Genomic DNA, 17,232 nt, shown 5'->3' with positions numbered 1-17,232 from the left:
GACGCCCATGTCGGAAATGCAAATTCAGCCGCCTGCGAGCGCACGTGGTGATTGTGAAGGCATCAGCTGAAATGCCGGCTTATTTTTAGGGCCTCTTAGTGAAGTGTGAGCTCTGTGTGTGTATGTGTGTGTGTGTGTGTGTGTGTGTGGAGTGGGAGGGAAGAGGCACGTCTGTCTGACAAGCAGGGGAGAATGGTTGGATATGTGTGTGTAAGTGAGCGAGCGAGTGCGACAGAGATGTGAGCGACATGCCGAGTCCACCTGAGGCAGCAACACTTCACAATGACACTGGCAGTTCCTCAGCACTTCCAGGATTTTATGGATTGAATGACAAGATTTAGCTTTGCAATGTTCATTTTTAGCTTACACGCTTCAACAAGGGTCACTAAAGGCTTCTTTAGGACTCTTAGCTTTCTTTGAGGGTTCTGAAAAAGTACACAGAATTCTATAAGAATAAAAGAATAAGCATTTCTTATTCTTATCAGACTTGCTAGTTTTGGCTAGATGTTTCTCCTGAATGTACAAAATATCTTAATTCAAGTAATTTCTTGTAATTTGTCAAATCTAAAAATGACCTTGAACTATTTAAGGTGCTACATCGAATCTTTTCTTCTATATTTCTATATAAATGGTTCTTCTACAGTGTTCACTAAGTCTACAGATGTTAACCTTAAATGAATACTTCAGTGTGAGTAGTTTGTTCTCCTGGAGGTTTTCACATTCTGAAGTGTTTTATTCCTTTTATACGACTGCAATTTGCCAACGACTACAATTTTTTATTTATAAAAGAACAAGACACGACTTCTATCCTGTCATAATGTTGTGGTACATCTACAAAACAAATTAATTCATGTTATCACTTACATTACAGCAGCTATAAATAGTCGTTCCACCACAAAATCTTTTTTTTTCTCTCTTAAAGTTAATAAGACAAAGCAATTTAGCTTGTTGGAAAAATCTGTAACAAAGTGCTGACACCGGAGACTCCTTCTTTCTCCTTAATTGTTCCATAAACATCTTCTTACAGAAAACTTGATGACATCAAACATTTTAAAATTTTCTTTGTTAAATAACATTTTTAAAATCTGTTTATTATTAGTCTTAGATTATGCAGAGCATCTGCCGTACAGATCCCAGTGAAAGAGTTATCATAGAAACAATAACGCAATGGCATGAGCGCATTAATATAAACCTGGTTCTGACCAATCAGAATTGAGTATTCAACAGCACTGTGGTATAATTTCAACTAATCTTGCGACACAGCAGGAATTTCTCCGAAGCGCTCAAACCCTGTGTGCGATCATTTAAGACCAGTTTCACTTTTGGCATCCTAATAGACACAAACATACCAGTGTGCAGAAACCTGATCCTAAAATCAATGCTTTCAGTCTTTGACTCATGTTTGATACACACACACACACACACACACACACATGGGCGCACTTAGATGTTCAAGCAGCTCAAAGCTGATTAGTAGCTGCTGCTCAAGTTAATGAAGATTTAGGTGGCTGTCAGGATTATACAGTTTCATAAGACAGTTTATAATAAACCTACTTAAAAAAGAAACCTGAACAGTTGTTGTTATTATTATTTTTTTTTTTACCCCCACATGGTGTTAAAATCAATACCAGATCTTTTGACACTCATAATGAGGTGATGCTAAAAATAAAACCCCATCAGGCAGGAGAACTGCTGTCTGATTCCAAGCTGTTCATTCCTCTTAAAACCTTCACGGCAGCTTTCACAAGCCGGGATTAAGCAACAGGGCGCTTCCATCTCAGCGTCCAGCCAATCAAAGCGTTAGGTCTGCTTTACTTTCTGCCTCAGATTCCCAGCCATGAGCAGCTGTTGCACTTTAATCTTCACAGCTGTGTAAGATTATGTCTTGTGAGAGTGGGTCTGGCTTGGACTCAATCCTTCAGCTACTCTCTCCTGTGATATCTGAGTCACTAAAATAAATATGACGTCTTGAAGAAATCCTGAGGGTTTGCTAAAGAAGTGGAAGGAAGTTGTTGACCGTCCTGGTCTCAGCTGCACTTGCTGATATCTGGAAGTTTTTAAATTATCTAGGTCATGAGTTATACAGTCATAAGTCAAAGTGGCTGGGTTTATAATCGAAATGTTTTCAAGGAGAAACTGCGATTTTTGGTGACGTTGACTAAATTCCTATCACGAGGATATTTTGGCATCCATCACAAAACAAACTGATGTGCACTAATAGGGTCATTCCAACTGAAGTGATGAACAGCATTTACTTCGAAGTGCAAAGATCCACTTCAAATTTACACACACAGTGCCTTTTCACTTTATTCTTATAAATTTGAACAAAAAAGTATATAGTCATAAGCATAAACCAAGATATGCACAATCATACAGCTCATACATGCAAAACTCCTTTCTCCAAAAGTGATGAGCTGAACTATTGCCAAAGAGTTTTATTTTTGTTTCGTCTTTTATTCCAGAAGAGTTCTGATTTGTCCGAATGCTTGTTTGCTTCTTGTAAACCAGAGGAGCTTTGAATGAGGTGTAGGAACAGAGATGATTGTGGTCCAGTTCATTGCTTCTTGTTCTCTGTGTAACTCTTGTTCCTGCTGCTTTCAGGTCATCCTGCAACTCTTTTCGAGAGACTTCTGGCTTCTCTCTTACCTTCCTGATCAGTATTCTGAGAGAGCGGAGTAAAATCTTGCATGGTGCACATGTCTGAGGATGATTAGTTGTCGCTTCATGAACTTTCAACCTGCATATTATTGAACCAGTTGTACTGACAGGGATGTTTAAGTCTTTGCAGCTTTTTCCAAGTGTTTTTTCAAGTGTTGTGTAATAATGTTGTACTTTAGGAAGCTCCTTCACCTTCACCATTATTGCAACTTGTGTGAAATCTTCCCAACTAATGTCATCATCTTTTATGACACCAGGGCAATTTTTAACTTCCCCTCACTGGAGATTATGTGGAGTGTCCACCAAACCAAGCGTCCACTGTGAATGAGCTGTTACTATAGAAACAAAAACGTACTACAACGAGCTCCTTTATATAGAGCTACTGTCAGAGCTGCAGTTTTAGACATTCGTCCTTCTGGTATAATGTCCTATAGTTCCTCTGTTTCATCTAGCAAGACAATTTAACATGGCTTTTCATCATAGCTAGCTTTAATGCTGTCATCAAACTAGCCATATTAATTTTAAAAAGTGGGAGTGAACTGGGCGCTCACATGGCACTGGAGTGGGCAGGATTGGACCTTCAGACAGAGCAGGAATTCCTTCTGTACTACATGTTTAGTTTGTGAAGTTGTAATACAAGTAGTATGCTTAGTGTGCCATTTTGAACAATGTCTCATGCTTTGTCCAGTGAACATGAGTGCATGAGTCCATGCTAACCAGGGCAGCAGAGGACACAACTCAGGAACATTGGAATGGACATCAGGGTTGCCACAAGACATAGCAGTCTGGATCAGAACGCATAAACCAGACATCGAGATGGAGGAGGGAAAAAAGCCAAGCAACTCATCGGGGTCAAAAAACCTAAACGTTAACTGTAGACCCAATAATACAACAACTGATGGCGACCTTCATGAGGATGTGAGGAGTGTTTTCAGTGTTTTTCATCAAGATGAAGTCTCGCCAGGCCTCGATGACTAAGTCAGACCAGGGTACAAGCCTCTCGGCTGAGCAGCCTCTCTTATGTAACCGTGTCTTTGTTAGTGGCGCTCCACGCTCATCACCGTCCTCGTGAGCACGAGCCAAACACAACCGAGGACAGATCGCTGAAAGCCAAATTCCAGAGCAGGAGAGAAAAGTTTAAAAGAAGAGCCCTAATTAAGACAAATAAGCTTTAAGGATCAGGGGGCGGATCCTCTGAGTCAAATACACTCCTGTTGTGCTGAGTCGGGCTCGTCTTATGGACGGTGAGTCATCCGTTTAGTGTCAATCCTCTGCAAAGCCGAGGCAGCTAAAAGATCACACAGGGAAAAAAAGCAGACACAGTGATTTCTCCACCAAACAGAACAGATGTACACACCGCACAGGCTTTAATAATGGTGACTGAAACCTTATGCTCTTCTAAATGACTGACTGGAGGCTTGCCACTGAAAGTTTTATGGATGAAAATATTCAGCCTTTCACACGTGTGGGACTTGTGGGTCACACCAAGTTAGAGGTTAGAAGTGTCACACGCTGATCTAACACATCTGATTCAATCATCAGCTCACAGTCACAGGGGAGAAATCAGTACATGTCGACGTCGTTTAATTTACACAGTGTTCCCCTTGGTGTAAATGTAATCACAGGTTCGAAGTCCAAAGTCTAGTTCTTTAGCTTTGCACTAAAGCTAAAGTAAGACACCACCCGTCTAGGATCATGCTAACAGCATCATCGTTACACACTCACCGACAGTGTGAAGTTGTTCAGTATCTCAAATAAACAGAAAGCACATAAAGCTGAAGACACACCGTTGTCTAAATATCTACGCAAAAGAACGCCACAGAGCTAAAAACAGTCGTAGCTCCTTCACTTTCCTCCTCAGCACACAGTGTGGTGTCACTGGAACAGCGTCAGACTCGGGTAGGAGGTGTGACACCAAGTTCTGAGGCATGATGAATTCATTTGGATGATAATATGTAAGGAATAAAAACATGACTGGGTGGTGTGATGAAGCGCAACATGAAGCAGAGTTACTATTACTACCCTGAAGTTGATTATTTTCCCACAACAGTGCATCCTGAAGTGTTTATTCCTCTTTATACCACAGCAATTTACCAACAATTACAATTATTATTGTATTAAATAATGACACTTCGTAATTTTTATCCATCCTTTTATCAATTACGTTATAGCAGCTATCAACAGTCATTTCCTCACCAGAATCTCTTTTTCTCTCTCTTGAAGTTAATAAGACAAAAAACACAGCTTGTCACAGCAGCTATCGAGAAACAACAAAGCATGAGCGTACATCCTGAACACTTTCCTGTGTCCGAAAACGTAAAGTTACAGCTTTACCTCTGACACTGGAGACTCCTTCCACAATGTTTTCTTCACCATATTAACGATTACACATTTTTGAAATCTGTTAATGTGGAGTGTCTGACACACAAGACTGTGTATAACTACACCGTTATTATAGAAGCCATAACGTATTAATATGAACTCATGAATATAAACACTGCAGAGGACACTACTTTCAGAGATGCTGTTTTAGAAACTCAATCAACACCTTCTGACCAAACAGAATGGAGTATTCATCAGTAGTAGTTCTATATAAGGTTCTATATAAATTTGTGTATAATTTAAAAATTAAGTCATTCAGTTATTTATAGAAGTTATACAAAAATTGTGTCTCTGAGACAAATTCTGACTTTTCCATAAATTTCCATTTTCCAAAGAAGCAAACTTCAGACATCAATTCATTCACACATCATGGTTGATGTACTACACTGGGGATGAGGGGAAACTTTTAGACAAACAAATATTTAAAATGGGGCTCGAAATATCTAGGGAATCATCTGAAAGGCAGTTGGATCAAAACTGCTCCAGTTCTGTCACATTGGACATGATGTAGTGGAGAGACACATAAATAACAACTTCCTGAACATTGGACATTAGCAAACTGAAGAGTAAATTCTGAGCTAGTCCGTTTCAGTTCCTAACACTCTCGCAGGCCGTTTCTGAGACTCCCGGCTCAGCTGATCTGGAGTCCCAGCGGCTGTTTGTCACCGCATCACACTTTCATCACACCTCACACGAGAAAATCAAGTGTGAGGACTTGTTCGGAGCGAGCTCCCAGAAATAACTCCTCGCCAGACAAAACACAGCATCTCTGCACCTGTCAGCCGCAAAGCGTCCCGGCGTGAGAGTGTGTCTGCATTTGAGCAGTGAGTGGGTGATACGAGGAAAACCGAATCCCCATGAAACTTATTCCCATGAAAGTAATTCACATCAGAACAGAGAGCCGTAGACCCTACAGGGCTGGAGTATACGCTAATATTATGAAAGCTCTTTTGATTGACAGCTCAGTGGCCCAGTTTGGGTCGCCTCGAATTTGGGTCACAGATAATAACAAGCTGAAAGTCTTAAAGAATTTGGTTGTCATATATTAAATTTATTTATAACAACATGAGGCTAATAATTAACCTTTATTATTAATCATTGTCATAATTTTAATTAGTAGTATTGCAGATTTTTCCTGAGGTAAAATCTGAATCAGGACAGATGTCAATATTCACAAAACATCATCCCCAGTGAAGGAGAGGAGGTGTGGCCTATATACCTGTCAGTCCTTGTGTAGGAGGCGTGGCCTCTGTGCCTGTCAGTCCCATTTAAGGAGGTTTGGGCTCTGCTTCTGTCTGTCTCCGTGAAGAAGGCGTGGCCTCTGTGTGTTACAGTGACAATGAAGGAGGTACGGCCTCTGTGTGTTACACTGACAATGAAGGAGGCGTGGCCGTTGTATGTTTCAGTCACAGTGAAGGAGGTGTGGCCTCTGTGTGTTACAGTCAAACTGAAGGAGGCGTGGCCTCCGTGTGTTACAGTCAGACTGAAGGAGGCATGGCCTCTGTGTGTTACAGTCAGACTGAAGAAGGTGTGGCCTCCGTGTGTTACAGTCAGACTGAAGAAGGCGTGGTCTCTGTGTGTTACAGTCAGACTGAAGAAGGCGTGGTCTCTGTGTGTTACAGTCAGACTGAAGAAGGCGTGGTCTCTGTGTGTTACAGTCAAACTGAAGGAGGTGTGGCCTCTGTGTGATACAGTTACACTGAAGAAGGCGTGGTCTCTGTGTGTTACAGTCAGACTGAAGAAGGCATGGTCTCTGTGTGTTAGTCAGACTGAAGAAGGCATGGTCTCTGTGTGTTAGTCAGACTGAAGAAGGCGTGGTCTCTGTGTGTTATAGTCAGACTGAAGAAGGCGTGGTCTCTGTGTGTTACAGTCAGACTGACGAAGGCATGGTCTCTGTGTGTTATAGTCAGACTGAAGGAGGCGTGGTCTCTGTGTGTTATAGTCAGACTGAAGGAGGCGTGGTCTCTGTGTGTTACAGTCAGACTGAAGAAGGCGTGGTCTCTGTGTGTTACAGTCAGACTGAAGAAGGCGTGGTCTCTGTGTGTTATAGTCAGACTGACGAAGGCATGGTCTCTGTGTGTTATAGTCAGACTGAAGGAGGCGTGGTCTCTGTGTGTTACAGTCAGACTGAAGAAGGCGTGGTCTCTGTGTGTTACAGTCAGACTGAAGAAGGCCTGGTCTCTGTGTGTTAGTCAGACTGAAGAAGGCATGGTCTCTGTGTGTTAGTCAGACTGAAGAAGGCATGGTCTCTGTGTGTTACAGTCAGACTGAAGGAGGCGTGGTCTCTGTGTGTTACAGTCAGACTGAAGAAGGCGTGGTCTCTGTGTGTTACAGTCAGACTGAAGGAGGCGTGGTCTCTGTGTGTTACAGTCAGACTGACGAAGGCATGGTCTCTGTGTGTTAGTCAGACTGAAGAAGGCATGGTCTCTGTGTGTTAGTCAGACTGAAGAAGGCATGGTCTCTGTGTGTTACAGTCAGACTGAAGGAGGCGTGGTCTCTGTGTGTTACAGTCAGACTGAAGAAGGCGTGGTCTCTGTGTGTTACAGTCAGACTGAAGAAGGCGTGGTCTCTGTGTGTTAGTCAGACTGAAGAAGGCATGGTCTCTGTGTGTTACAGTCAGACTGAAGGAGGCGTGGTCTCTGTGTGTTACAGTCAGACTGAAGAAGGCGTGGTCTCTGTGTGTTACAGTCAGACTGAAGAAGGCGTGGTCTCTGTGTGTTACAGTCAGACTGACGAAGGCATTGTCTCTGTGTGTTACAGTCAGACTGAAGAAGGCATGGTCTCTGTGTGTTACAGTCAGACTGAAGGAGGTGTGGCCACTGTGTGTTACGGTGACACTGAAGGAGGCGTGGTCTCTGTGTGTTACAGTCAGACTGAAGGAGGCGTGGCCACTGTGTGTTACGGTGACACTGAAGGAGGCGTGGCCTCTGTGCCTGTTAGTCCTTGCGAAGCAGGCATGGTCTCTTTACTAGTCAGTTCCATTTAAGGAGGTATGGCCTCTGTCCCTGTCAGTCCTCGTGAAGGAGACATGACCTTTTTGACAGCCTGTTCCACTGCATGGGCTATATGCCTGTCAATCAATGTTAAGGAGGTGTGGCCTCTACCTACTTAAAGCAAAAAAAATGAACTGTTTTCAAAATACTGTCACTGTTTAAGATCTAAACTATAATTTCAAATTATGGGCTGCTTTGAACTATTCATCATTACACTACATCACTACATCATTTATCACATATCGAGACCATCTCGGAAGCGCGCACACACACACACACACACACACACATCCCTAGTGTTTTCATATCCATTTGATGTATGTGTTTTATTTAGTGATGAGAAGAAACTTAGCAGCTTGCCAACTGCCTGCTGCTTCCCCTACCTCCTACTCTCTCTCACGTACACACACACACAGAACCAAAGTGATGCCATTCTCACTTCACTTATTTATTTATTTTATGGTTGCAAATTGCACATAATGCCATTCTACTCATTAAGCTGGTTCTATAGATTGAGACATGTATTTTCCCTCCTCACACCTGTTTGCGCATACAACAGCATGTTTGTGTAGCAGAGACAAGCACAATGATGCGCTCTGATTGCATGTCAATCAAATAAATCAAATAAATGTGTGTTGCTCTTTAACAGAAACCAGTGGGACATAACTTGCAGTCATATATTTACTGTTTTGAAATGCTAGAATAATTCTCCTCTACATGGCTTGCAGAGGGATGAGGTTACTGACTTTCTGACAGATTTTAGCTTGAAGTTTTCTATCCTTTTAGTGTAGCCTGGATATAAATGTTTATCTGGTGCTGGAAATTTCGACTATATTATTACATACGCAGCAATTCATCAAGTCTTGTTGTTCTGGGCTTGACAGTTTGCCAGACACAACATTAATAACCACTGGGGCGGGGCTTAATGAAGGATCATTTGAACCAAAGCCTAAACAGCATTTTTGATTAATAGTCACAAATCATACAAATAGCAGCACACACACCAGTGTGTCATTAACCACGGCCAAGAGTGTCATAAGGTTTCTGAGTTTGTCCCCTCCCCTTCAGCCACGTACACACTCACACTCTCGGCACGCTGGTCTGATGGAATGATTTATTTGTAATCATGGCAGCATAATCAAACAATGAACATTGAAAGCACTGACAGATTAACCCCAGGCTTCTCTCTCTTTCACTCGCTCGCTCGTCCATCCGCCTCCGCACATCTCCGTCAGTTGAGTCTTCTTTGCCTTTTTTCAGGTTTTCTTATTTTAAGTCCTTTAAATACATTTTAATATAAAACAAGCTGACGCACGAAGAGTTCTACCGTATTTGGATCCATCCACCCCCGCATCCCGAGGGTTTATGGGTAAACTGCTTTGTGTGTCCTGTTTTGCCCGGCGCAGTTTGAGCTCTACTGGGAAATGCATGTGTAAATTTGTGTGTGTGTGTGTGTGTGTGTGTGTGTGTGTACATAATTGTGTGTGCGAATTTGTGCATCGTTCCAGCTCTTTGCACTTGTCCCAGGTCAGATGTTGATTGACGCAGGGAGACAGCAAATAAACACAACAGACAAATCAACAAAAAAAATGACGATCGTTTAAAAAAAAAAAAAAAAGTCTGATAAAAAAGGAATAAAAACAAAAACAAGTCCGTGTGGCAGAGGAGGGGGACGTGAGAGGCATCAGTCCTGCCATCTGGAGGCACTCAGGCACAGAGCGAACGCCTCAAACACTCACACACGAACACACACATACACCAAGGAGGAGACGCATGCAGCTAGAACCCGTGCCACACGACACAGGAGGAAGAGAGATGAAAAATCTGGAGAAAGAGAGACAGAAGGTGTTAAGGGGAGAGAGAAAGAAATGCACCTGACAAAACAATGGAGAAAAGGCCAGCCTTCCTCCTGTTAATGTCACAGCAACAGAGAGAGAGATAGCGAGAGAGAGAGAGAGAGAGAGGGAGGGCAGAAAGGGGCAAATACTTTTGGGCAAAAGGAGATCAGTATGGTATTAAAAAAAAAAAAAATAAAAAAAAAAATACAAAGAAGGCAGGGCACCATTAGGACACTACGTGCTTTAACACACACACACACACACACACACACACACACACACACACACACACACACACACACACACACACGTACGTCTAATAAGCTTCCACTCCCCACAGAAACACAGCACGAGTTTGTCCAGATTAACAGTCCAAAAAAAAAAAAATAAAAGTCCCAAAGACGAATGAAAGGACAAGCTGGAGCCTGAGACGCTGCTTGATGAGGCAGGCGCCCGCTGCGTCTCTACCCGCCTCCCCACCTCCTCCTGGGTAAAAAGCGTGGGTGTGTCCCCCCTCCGCTTCACAGGTAAAGTTCTTTAGCTCTGATGTGCTGCAGCTTCTCACGCAGCATGCGGAATGAAGGCCGCATCACCGGGTCCAGGGTCCAGCACTGCTTCATGAGGTCGTACACCACAGCGGGGCAGCCGTCCGGCGCGTCCATCTTGTAGCCCTTCTCCACCCGCGGCACCACCTCCTTCAGAGGCTAAACACACACAAACACATAAGACTCTCGTCATCATTTCATACATGAGAAAAATGTTGAAAACCTTTTAGAGCAACTATTATCTTAATTTAGACTTTAGTTTTCTGTATCTGACCAATCAGCAACCAGAATGTCATTATCATGTGACTATTTTCACTAGTCAGTATGTCTTTGAAAGAATGCCCGCTCATTCAATCGCTTGTTCAGCAGTAGTTCTCAAACTGGTGGTTATGCACCATGCATTAAAATCTGGAAAGCTGCATCCCTGCTTAGTATTTTTTTCATTTTGTGCTTATGAATGGTAGCCATATTGTATATAATAGGAAACAATGTTTTTTCAAATTAAACATGTGCCAACCAATCGCAGTTCACAGCCATCCTGTTCCCACTTAATGAGTTATTTGCTATGTCAGCAAAATAGCAAGCACTTCGTCTCTTTCACATGCTGGAGAGAAAGAGGACGCCTCAGACTAAAAAGTAGTGACGCTCTCCACAAAGGATATCTTAGTATACGTGATACAGCCAAAAGTTTGTGCGCGCCTGACCATCACACCCATATGTGTTTTTTTCCCAAACTGTTGCCACAAAGCTTAAAGCACAGGATTGTATAGAATGTTTTTGCATGCTATAGCATTTTTGACAATTTCCCTTCACTGGAACTAAGAGGCCCAAACCTGTTCCAGCATGACAATGCCCCTGTGCACAAAGCGAGCTCCATGAAGAAGACATGGTGTGTGAAGGTTAGAGTGGAAGAACTCGAGTAGCCTGGACAGAGCACAAATACCCAAAGCAAAAAAACTCTGGATCTGCCACCCCGGAGTAAAAAGTGGTGACTTGATGTCTGGCATGAAAACCAGAACGGTAAGAAATTTTTGAAAATGAATATCGCTTGAACGCCATGGTCTACCAACACCAAATTTTAACCACTTGCGGTTCTCTTTAGGCCAGTTTAAAAAGACTAGCTTTTTACCCGGGTTAGGGTTAGGGTTAGGGTTAGAACCTGAAGTACTGTAACTCTGCAAACTGCACAGTGTATGGCCGACCCTGAGGCACTTCACCTTACTGATTTGTACTTCACTTCAACTGACTGATTACAGTTTTTTATTACGCAGAATTTTACCAGGATGGTAGTGTGGATCTGATGGTGTATGGATACCACAAAACCTTCAGTAAGATAACATTTTCAGGGACTTTTAATTATGCTGCTCCAGTGTCTGAAAGTTGGATAAAACTCTGGTAAAACTTTCTCTCATGTCAGTCTCATCCTAAAACCTTTACTGTTTGCCTGTGATGTTTGTAGATTTGAATCTATGTCATGCTTGTGTACTTTAAACGCAATTTAATAAATCGCTTTCGACACTGTGGATGTCGTGGATAACGACGAGACTCAAAACTATCATGTTGAATAATTAAGGTTAGGAATTCAGGCTAAAGGTAATGTTACCTCAAAAGTTGCCAGGGTGTCGTACCCTTTACTCTGACATGTTCACTAAACTCTCCAACTTGTGCGTTCATAAAGTGTTCACTGCCCTCTAGTGGCCAAACAAATACTGCATCAAATCCTACACCAGGTTTTTGGCCATTTCAGAAGAGAAATTTTCTCCATAGCTGAAATAGTGTCAGTCAGCCTAAACAACAAGACAAAGTCTCTTACAATTCTGGGGTAAGGCACACGGCCGAAGGAGTAGATCTCCCAGAGCAGGACGCCATAACTCCACACGTCAGACTTGGTGGAAAACCTCTGTGAAAAGAAAGTAAAGATGCTTATTTGAAAAAGCCAGAGAACAGTAATGAAAATCAGACCAGACTGATTTGAATTTTTTAGCCACATTTGATACTCTGGACTCTTTTTAAAAGCCCTTACAGCTCCAAATTTCACTCACTAATCCAGGATTGTGCTTTACAGCACTGTACTGATAACTACTGATAACGTGGCCAATCACTTCTCCTGGAAGTAATGCACCAAAACACTAGAACAAGTACATTTGATGAGTTCCCATTAGCATTTCCCCTTTTTCCTGAATCTCTCAAACCATCTCAGAAGCCTTTCTATTACTGTAAATGCAGAAATGTGTAGATTCAGAAGCATCTAATTAAACCTTATTATACTGCAATTGAAAATAAAATAGTCTACAACTGCAGAGATATATTTCCTGTTGACCATCTGTGACTTATTTGTAGACATTTTTATATCTGAGCATCACTGTCTTTCCTATTTTACAGGGGTATTTTTTGTTTATATGCATTTGGGTGTAACCTTCTCTCGAAGGGCCTCGGGTGATGTCCATTTAACAGGCAGCTTGGCTGTGTCCTGAGTGGACGACGCTTCCTTGGTCAGGCCGAAGTCGCTCACTTTAGCGATGTTGTCCTCAGATACCAGAACGTTCCGTGCCGCGAGGTCCCTGTGCACAAAGTTATTGGCCTCGAGGTACTCCATCGCCTCACACACATCACTGAGAGAGAGAGAGAGAGAGAGAGAAAGAGAGAGAGAGAGAGAGAATAGATGGTTGCTCTGGATGGTTCAACAACAATGGGGATGAAAACTGAAGCCAGCAAAGCTTCTGTATGCAGGCAGCAAAACTCACAGTGAGAATTTGAGTAGGCACTCAACCCCAAGCACAGTGCGCCCTCGCGAGCGCAGGTAGTCCACGAGACTGCCCTGTTACAGAGAGAGAGAGAGAGAGAGAGAGAGAGAGAGCGAGCGACAGAGTGAGAGCAACAGAGAGAGAGCGACAGAGTGAGAGACAAAAACAGGGTGAGAGAAAGCAGGAGAGAGTGTGGTGAGAGAGAGAGAGAGAGAGAGAGAGAGAGAGAGCGCGACAGAGAGACAGAAACAGGGTGAGAGAAAGCGGGAGAGAGTGTGTGGGTGAGAGAGAGAGAGAGAGGCAGAGAGTGAAACAGGGTGAGAGAAAGCAGGAGAGAGTGTGGTGAGAGAGAGAGAGAGAGAGAGAGAGAGAGAGAGAGCGCGACAGAGAGACAGAAACAGGGTGAGAGAAAGCGGGAGAGAGTGTGTGGGTGAGAGAGAGAGAGAGAGGCAGAGAGTGAAACAGGGTGAGAGAGAGCAACAGTGAGACAGAGAGAAGTAGAGACAGAGACAGTGACAGAGAAAGAGAGAGAGACAGAGCGACAGTAAAAAACAGAGGGAGAGAGAGTGAGAGAAAGGGACAGAGAGTGAGTGAAACAGACAGACGGTGGATGTTAGCAAGAAAAAGAGAGAGAGAGCGAGAGAGAGAGAGAAACCTCAGTTTAGTAATTGCAACTCAGTAGTGACCAAGCTGCAGCTAAACAATGAACATAGTTGGCCCATGACACACGTTAACAGATTAAAGTCTGATTGCTAAAACATTTTGATTTTGCGGCACCTTTAATGTTAAATTAATTCAAATTTAATATTTTGTTAATCCAGATATAAAACACATGAAATGTTCAGGTGTAAATGGGGTCACAGCATTGAGTGCTCACCTTGGCCATGTACTCGGTGACAATAAAGAGGCTGCCCCTCTCCTCCACGATCACTCCCAGCAGCTGCACCAGGTTAGTGTGCCTCAGCTGCCTACACACACACAAACACACACACACACATTTCAGAGAAACAGCCAACAACAAGTGTGGAAAAAGTGCAGTAGTGTGCCATGTTTCCCCTTTATGATTCAGAAGTGTGTAACACCCACGTCATACAAGTGGCCACTTGCCCTCAGTAGTAACCACAAACATTCACAAACTGATTTCCTCTGTGATTTGCACTAATTAAATATAGATAATATTAAAATATTATACAAGTATTTCACTGCACTTGTAAACAAACAGCCTTGACCGCCATTTTGTTCAGATTGCAGAATCCTGCTCAGTCTACATTTATGTCACTTTGGATAAAATGTTCAGAGTTAGAGTCTGGTGATTTTCCTGCTCAAACACACCTGATTTAACTCACCAGGTTTAGTGGGTGTATAAGAGTAGGGTGAGTTGATACAAAGATATAATATTGATATTGTGATAAATTATTTCACAGTACACTTTCCTGATATATCGTAGATATCTTGATTTATTGATTTATTAAAAAAAAAAAAAAAAAAAAAGACAAACTGGAAGCAGCTGAGTTCATGATAAAATTTTGTATTGAATCATTAAAATTATATAAAACGTTAAACATTCTGAGTTTATTTTTCCTTCTTTTTCTGTATTAAATGTATTTTTGTAGATAAAAGTATCATTAAACTCTTTTTTTTTTTAATGCAGCATGATAACTTTTGTCTGTCTGTCTGGTGATTCATATTGTGTATCGTAGAAATGTATTCACACGTTGCTGTATCAGAACACCGAGCTGAGCTGAAGAGGAAGACACTCACGTCATGACTGAAGCCTCGGCGATGAAGGCCTGCGCCGTGGCGTCGTGTTTGATGCACTTCACCGCCACCTTGGTCCCTCTGTAGTCTCCCACCATTACGTCTGGAGAGAGGAAAAAAAAAAAACAAAAAAAACAAAAAAAAAACACAGATGCGCGCACACACATTACTCACAATGTAAAAATCCAGTTTGTACACACACAATGATGAGATGAGATAAAATGACACACCTCCAAACTCTCCTTTGCCGATGGTCTGAATGAGTTTTAGGTCCTTTCTGTTGAGAGCCCAGCCACCTGTCGAGATCAGAGAGATCATTACAACACCTGTATTAAAACTGTGACCCTAAACCTGAACTCTGACCTCTGCAATGAGTTATTACACCTTTGGGAAGCCTAATAAAACAGCAGTGAAAACCCAGAATAGTTTTATGGAGAGCTGATCTAACGTCTGTAGTGTTTGTTGGCTGAGACGCCACATGGAGCTTAAGATCAAACCTGGGAGTCTGGAGATGTGAGGCGGCGAGTCTACATCACCGTGACAACCAAAATATTACTTTTTTTTAAACAATTATATATAAAAAACGTTCCATATTGTTTATGAATCATAATAATGGCTATAAAAATAACTCAAGCTGTCGACATGGCGATGTAATGACACCATCCCTCATCCCCTGTCGTTACCGGTTTGTAGTTTCAGATTAGCAGACCCCTCCCTAATTTAAAAATGAAATAAAACCGACATCATCTCAGGTTTGTGCTGTAAAAATGATTGCTATTATATTATAGAGTGTGTGCGTGTTTTAAACTCTAACATTAACGCAATTTATATCATAATTTATAAAAATCTAATTTGAGTATATCACAAAACAAATGAATTGTAATAATTTGGATATATTTCTGGTTTAGTTTGGAGTTTGAGGGCATTTAAATCGAAACCCAAAAACATATCTAATTATTATAGATTTTTGATTATTTAAAGTCGACGCCTGTGTCTACTGTCTATTCTTACTTTTTATGCTTGTTGCAAATAATTTCTATTTATGCACTATGAAAAAAAAAAACATCTTCCTTACTTTAATGAGATGTGATGTCACTCTCAGACTTAAACTTACATTAAAATATAGCTGTTATAGTACTGGGGGAAAACAAACAAACAAACAAACAAAAAACTAGCACCAGTGCAAACAAAAACTTTTGTGGCATAAATACAACACAAACCAGTAAGTTTTATATATATATAAGAAAAAAGAAATGGAGTAAAATGCAAATGTATATAAAGACATGCTGGAATACGACTGATTCTGCAGAACCATCTCCTGAGATTGTGATCTGGAACCAGTATCGACACCCTGTTTGTGGAAAATGTGGTGTGTGTGTGTGTGTGTGTGTGTGTCCACTTACTCCTGGAGAACTCGTCCTGCGCTGCTACTGTTCCCTCCATGAGCTTTGGCTTGATCAGTCGAGTACACAGACCATCAGCGTCTTTGGTGTAATGCTGAGTGTGTACACGCGCACACACACACACACACACACACACACACACACACACACACAAACAAGAGGTAAGGTAAGGTTATTTTGTATAAACAAACTAGGTTGCAGAGAGACAGAGAGAGCACGAGATCTCAGGTTTCGCTCTGTTAACCCTAATTCAGCTCAAGACCCGACATGGTTAGTGTAAGGAAAACCGCAGGACATTTCCTGTTTGACACCTTTTTTTTTTTCTTTTTCCATCAAATGTAGTTTCACTCTTCCAGCAGATGTCAGTAGAGGAAAGGAGCTCCGTGTGGCACACATGCATGCTTACACATGCCAACAACATTCCAGCTACACCACCTCAGGCAATAATAACATCAAGATTTAGAAACAGTGTGCTGTGTGAACATACACATCATGTATAGAACTGTCCATGAACAACTAGAAAAAGATTTGTTTAACATTCAAAAGTTCTCCAAACACACACACACACACACACACACACACACACAGCTGCTCACGCTGAACTGTTTACTGTGATGGTGATTAAAGAGCGTGAGAGAGAGTCATATGCAGCCTGATGCAACAGGCATTGAAGAGGGCGGGGGAGAGGAACGACAAAAAAAAAAACAAAAGAGGAATGTGTGGAATCCTGGAACAAGCCGAAATACATAAAGGGCAAGTAAAACACACACACACACACACACACACACACACACACATACACACAGAGTCATGGGAGATGACTAGACTGAGTGACGATCTGAGAAAGTAGCAGCAATGAAAGAAACTGGCTCAAGTGCACAAAACACTGCTAATTAACCCGTCTGTCCTGT

The 17,232-nt window shown here is 42.0% G+C and overlaps 1 protein-coding gene across 1 annotated transcript in view; it reads right to left on the bottom strand.

The window, feature by feature from the left end:
• Nucleotides 1-9,133: 9,133 nt before the first annotated feature.
• LOC113534834 (tyrosine-protein kinase CSK) overlaps nucleotides 9,134-17,232 on the bottom strand; it is a 38,989-nt gene continuing 30,890 nt past the window's right edge. Inside the window, exons 6-13 of the mRNA XM_026927810.3 lie at nucleotides 16,322-16,415; nucleotides 15,149-15,214; nucleotides 14,922-15,021; nucleotides 14,038-14,128; nucleotides 13,161-13,234; nucleotides 12,833-13,028; nucleotides 12,230-12,316; nucleotides 9,134-10,575 (exon numbers count right to left, since the gene is read on the bottom strand). Of these exons, the coding sequence (XP_026783611.1) occupies nucleotides 10,393-10,575; nucleotides 12,230-12,316; nucleotides 12,833-13,028; nucleotides 13,161-13,234; nucleotides 14,038-14,128; nucleotides 14,922-15,021; nucleotides 15,149-15,214; nucleotides 16,322-16,415 (891 nt within the window). The 3' untranslated portion in view covers nucleotides 9,134-10,392. The remainder of the gene's footprint in view (nucleotides 10,576-12,229; nucleotides 12,317-12,832; nucleotides 13,029-13,160; nucleotides 13,235-14,037; nucleotides 14,129-14,921; nucleotides 15,022-15,148; nucleotides 15,215-16,321; nucleotides 16,416-17,232) is intronic.

This window comes from Pangasianodon hypophthalmus, chromosome 6 (assembly GCF_027358585.1).
Source record: "Pangasianodon hypophthalmus isolate fPanHyp1 chromosome 6, fPanHyp1.pri, whole genome shotgun sequence".
In the NCBI taxonomy this organism is placed as follows: domain Eukaryota; kingdom Metazoa; phylum Chordata; class Actinopteri; order Siluriformes; family Pangasiidae; genus Pangasianodon; species Pangasianodon hypophthalmus.
The sequence above is the reverse complement of the archived record's forward strand: the minus strand, read 5'-3'. Positions and strand labels throughout refer to the sequence as shown.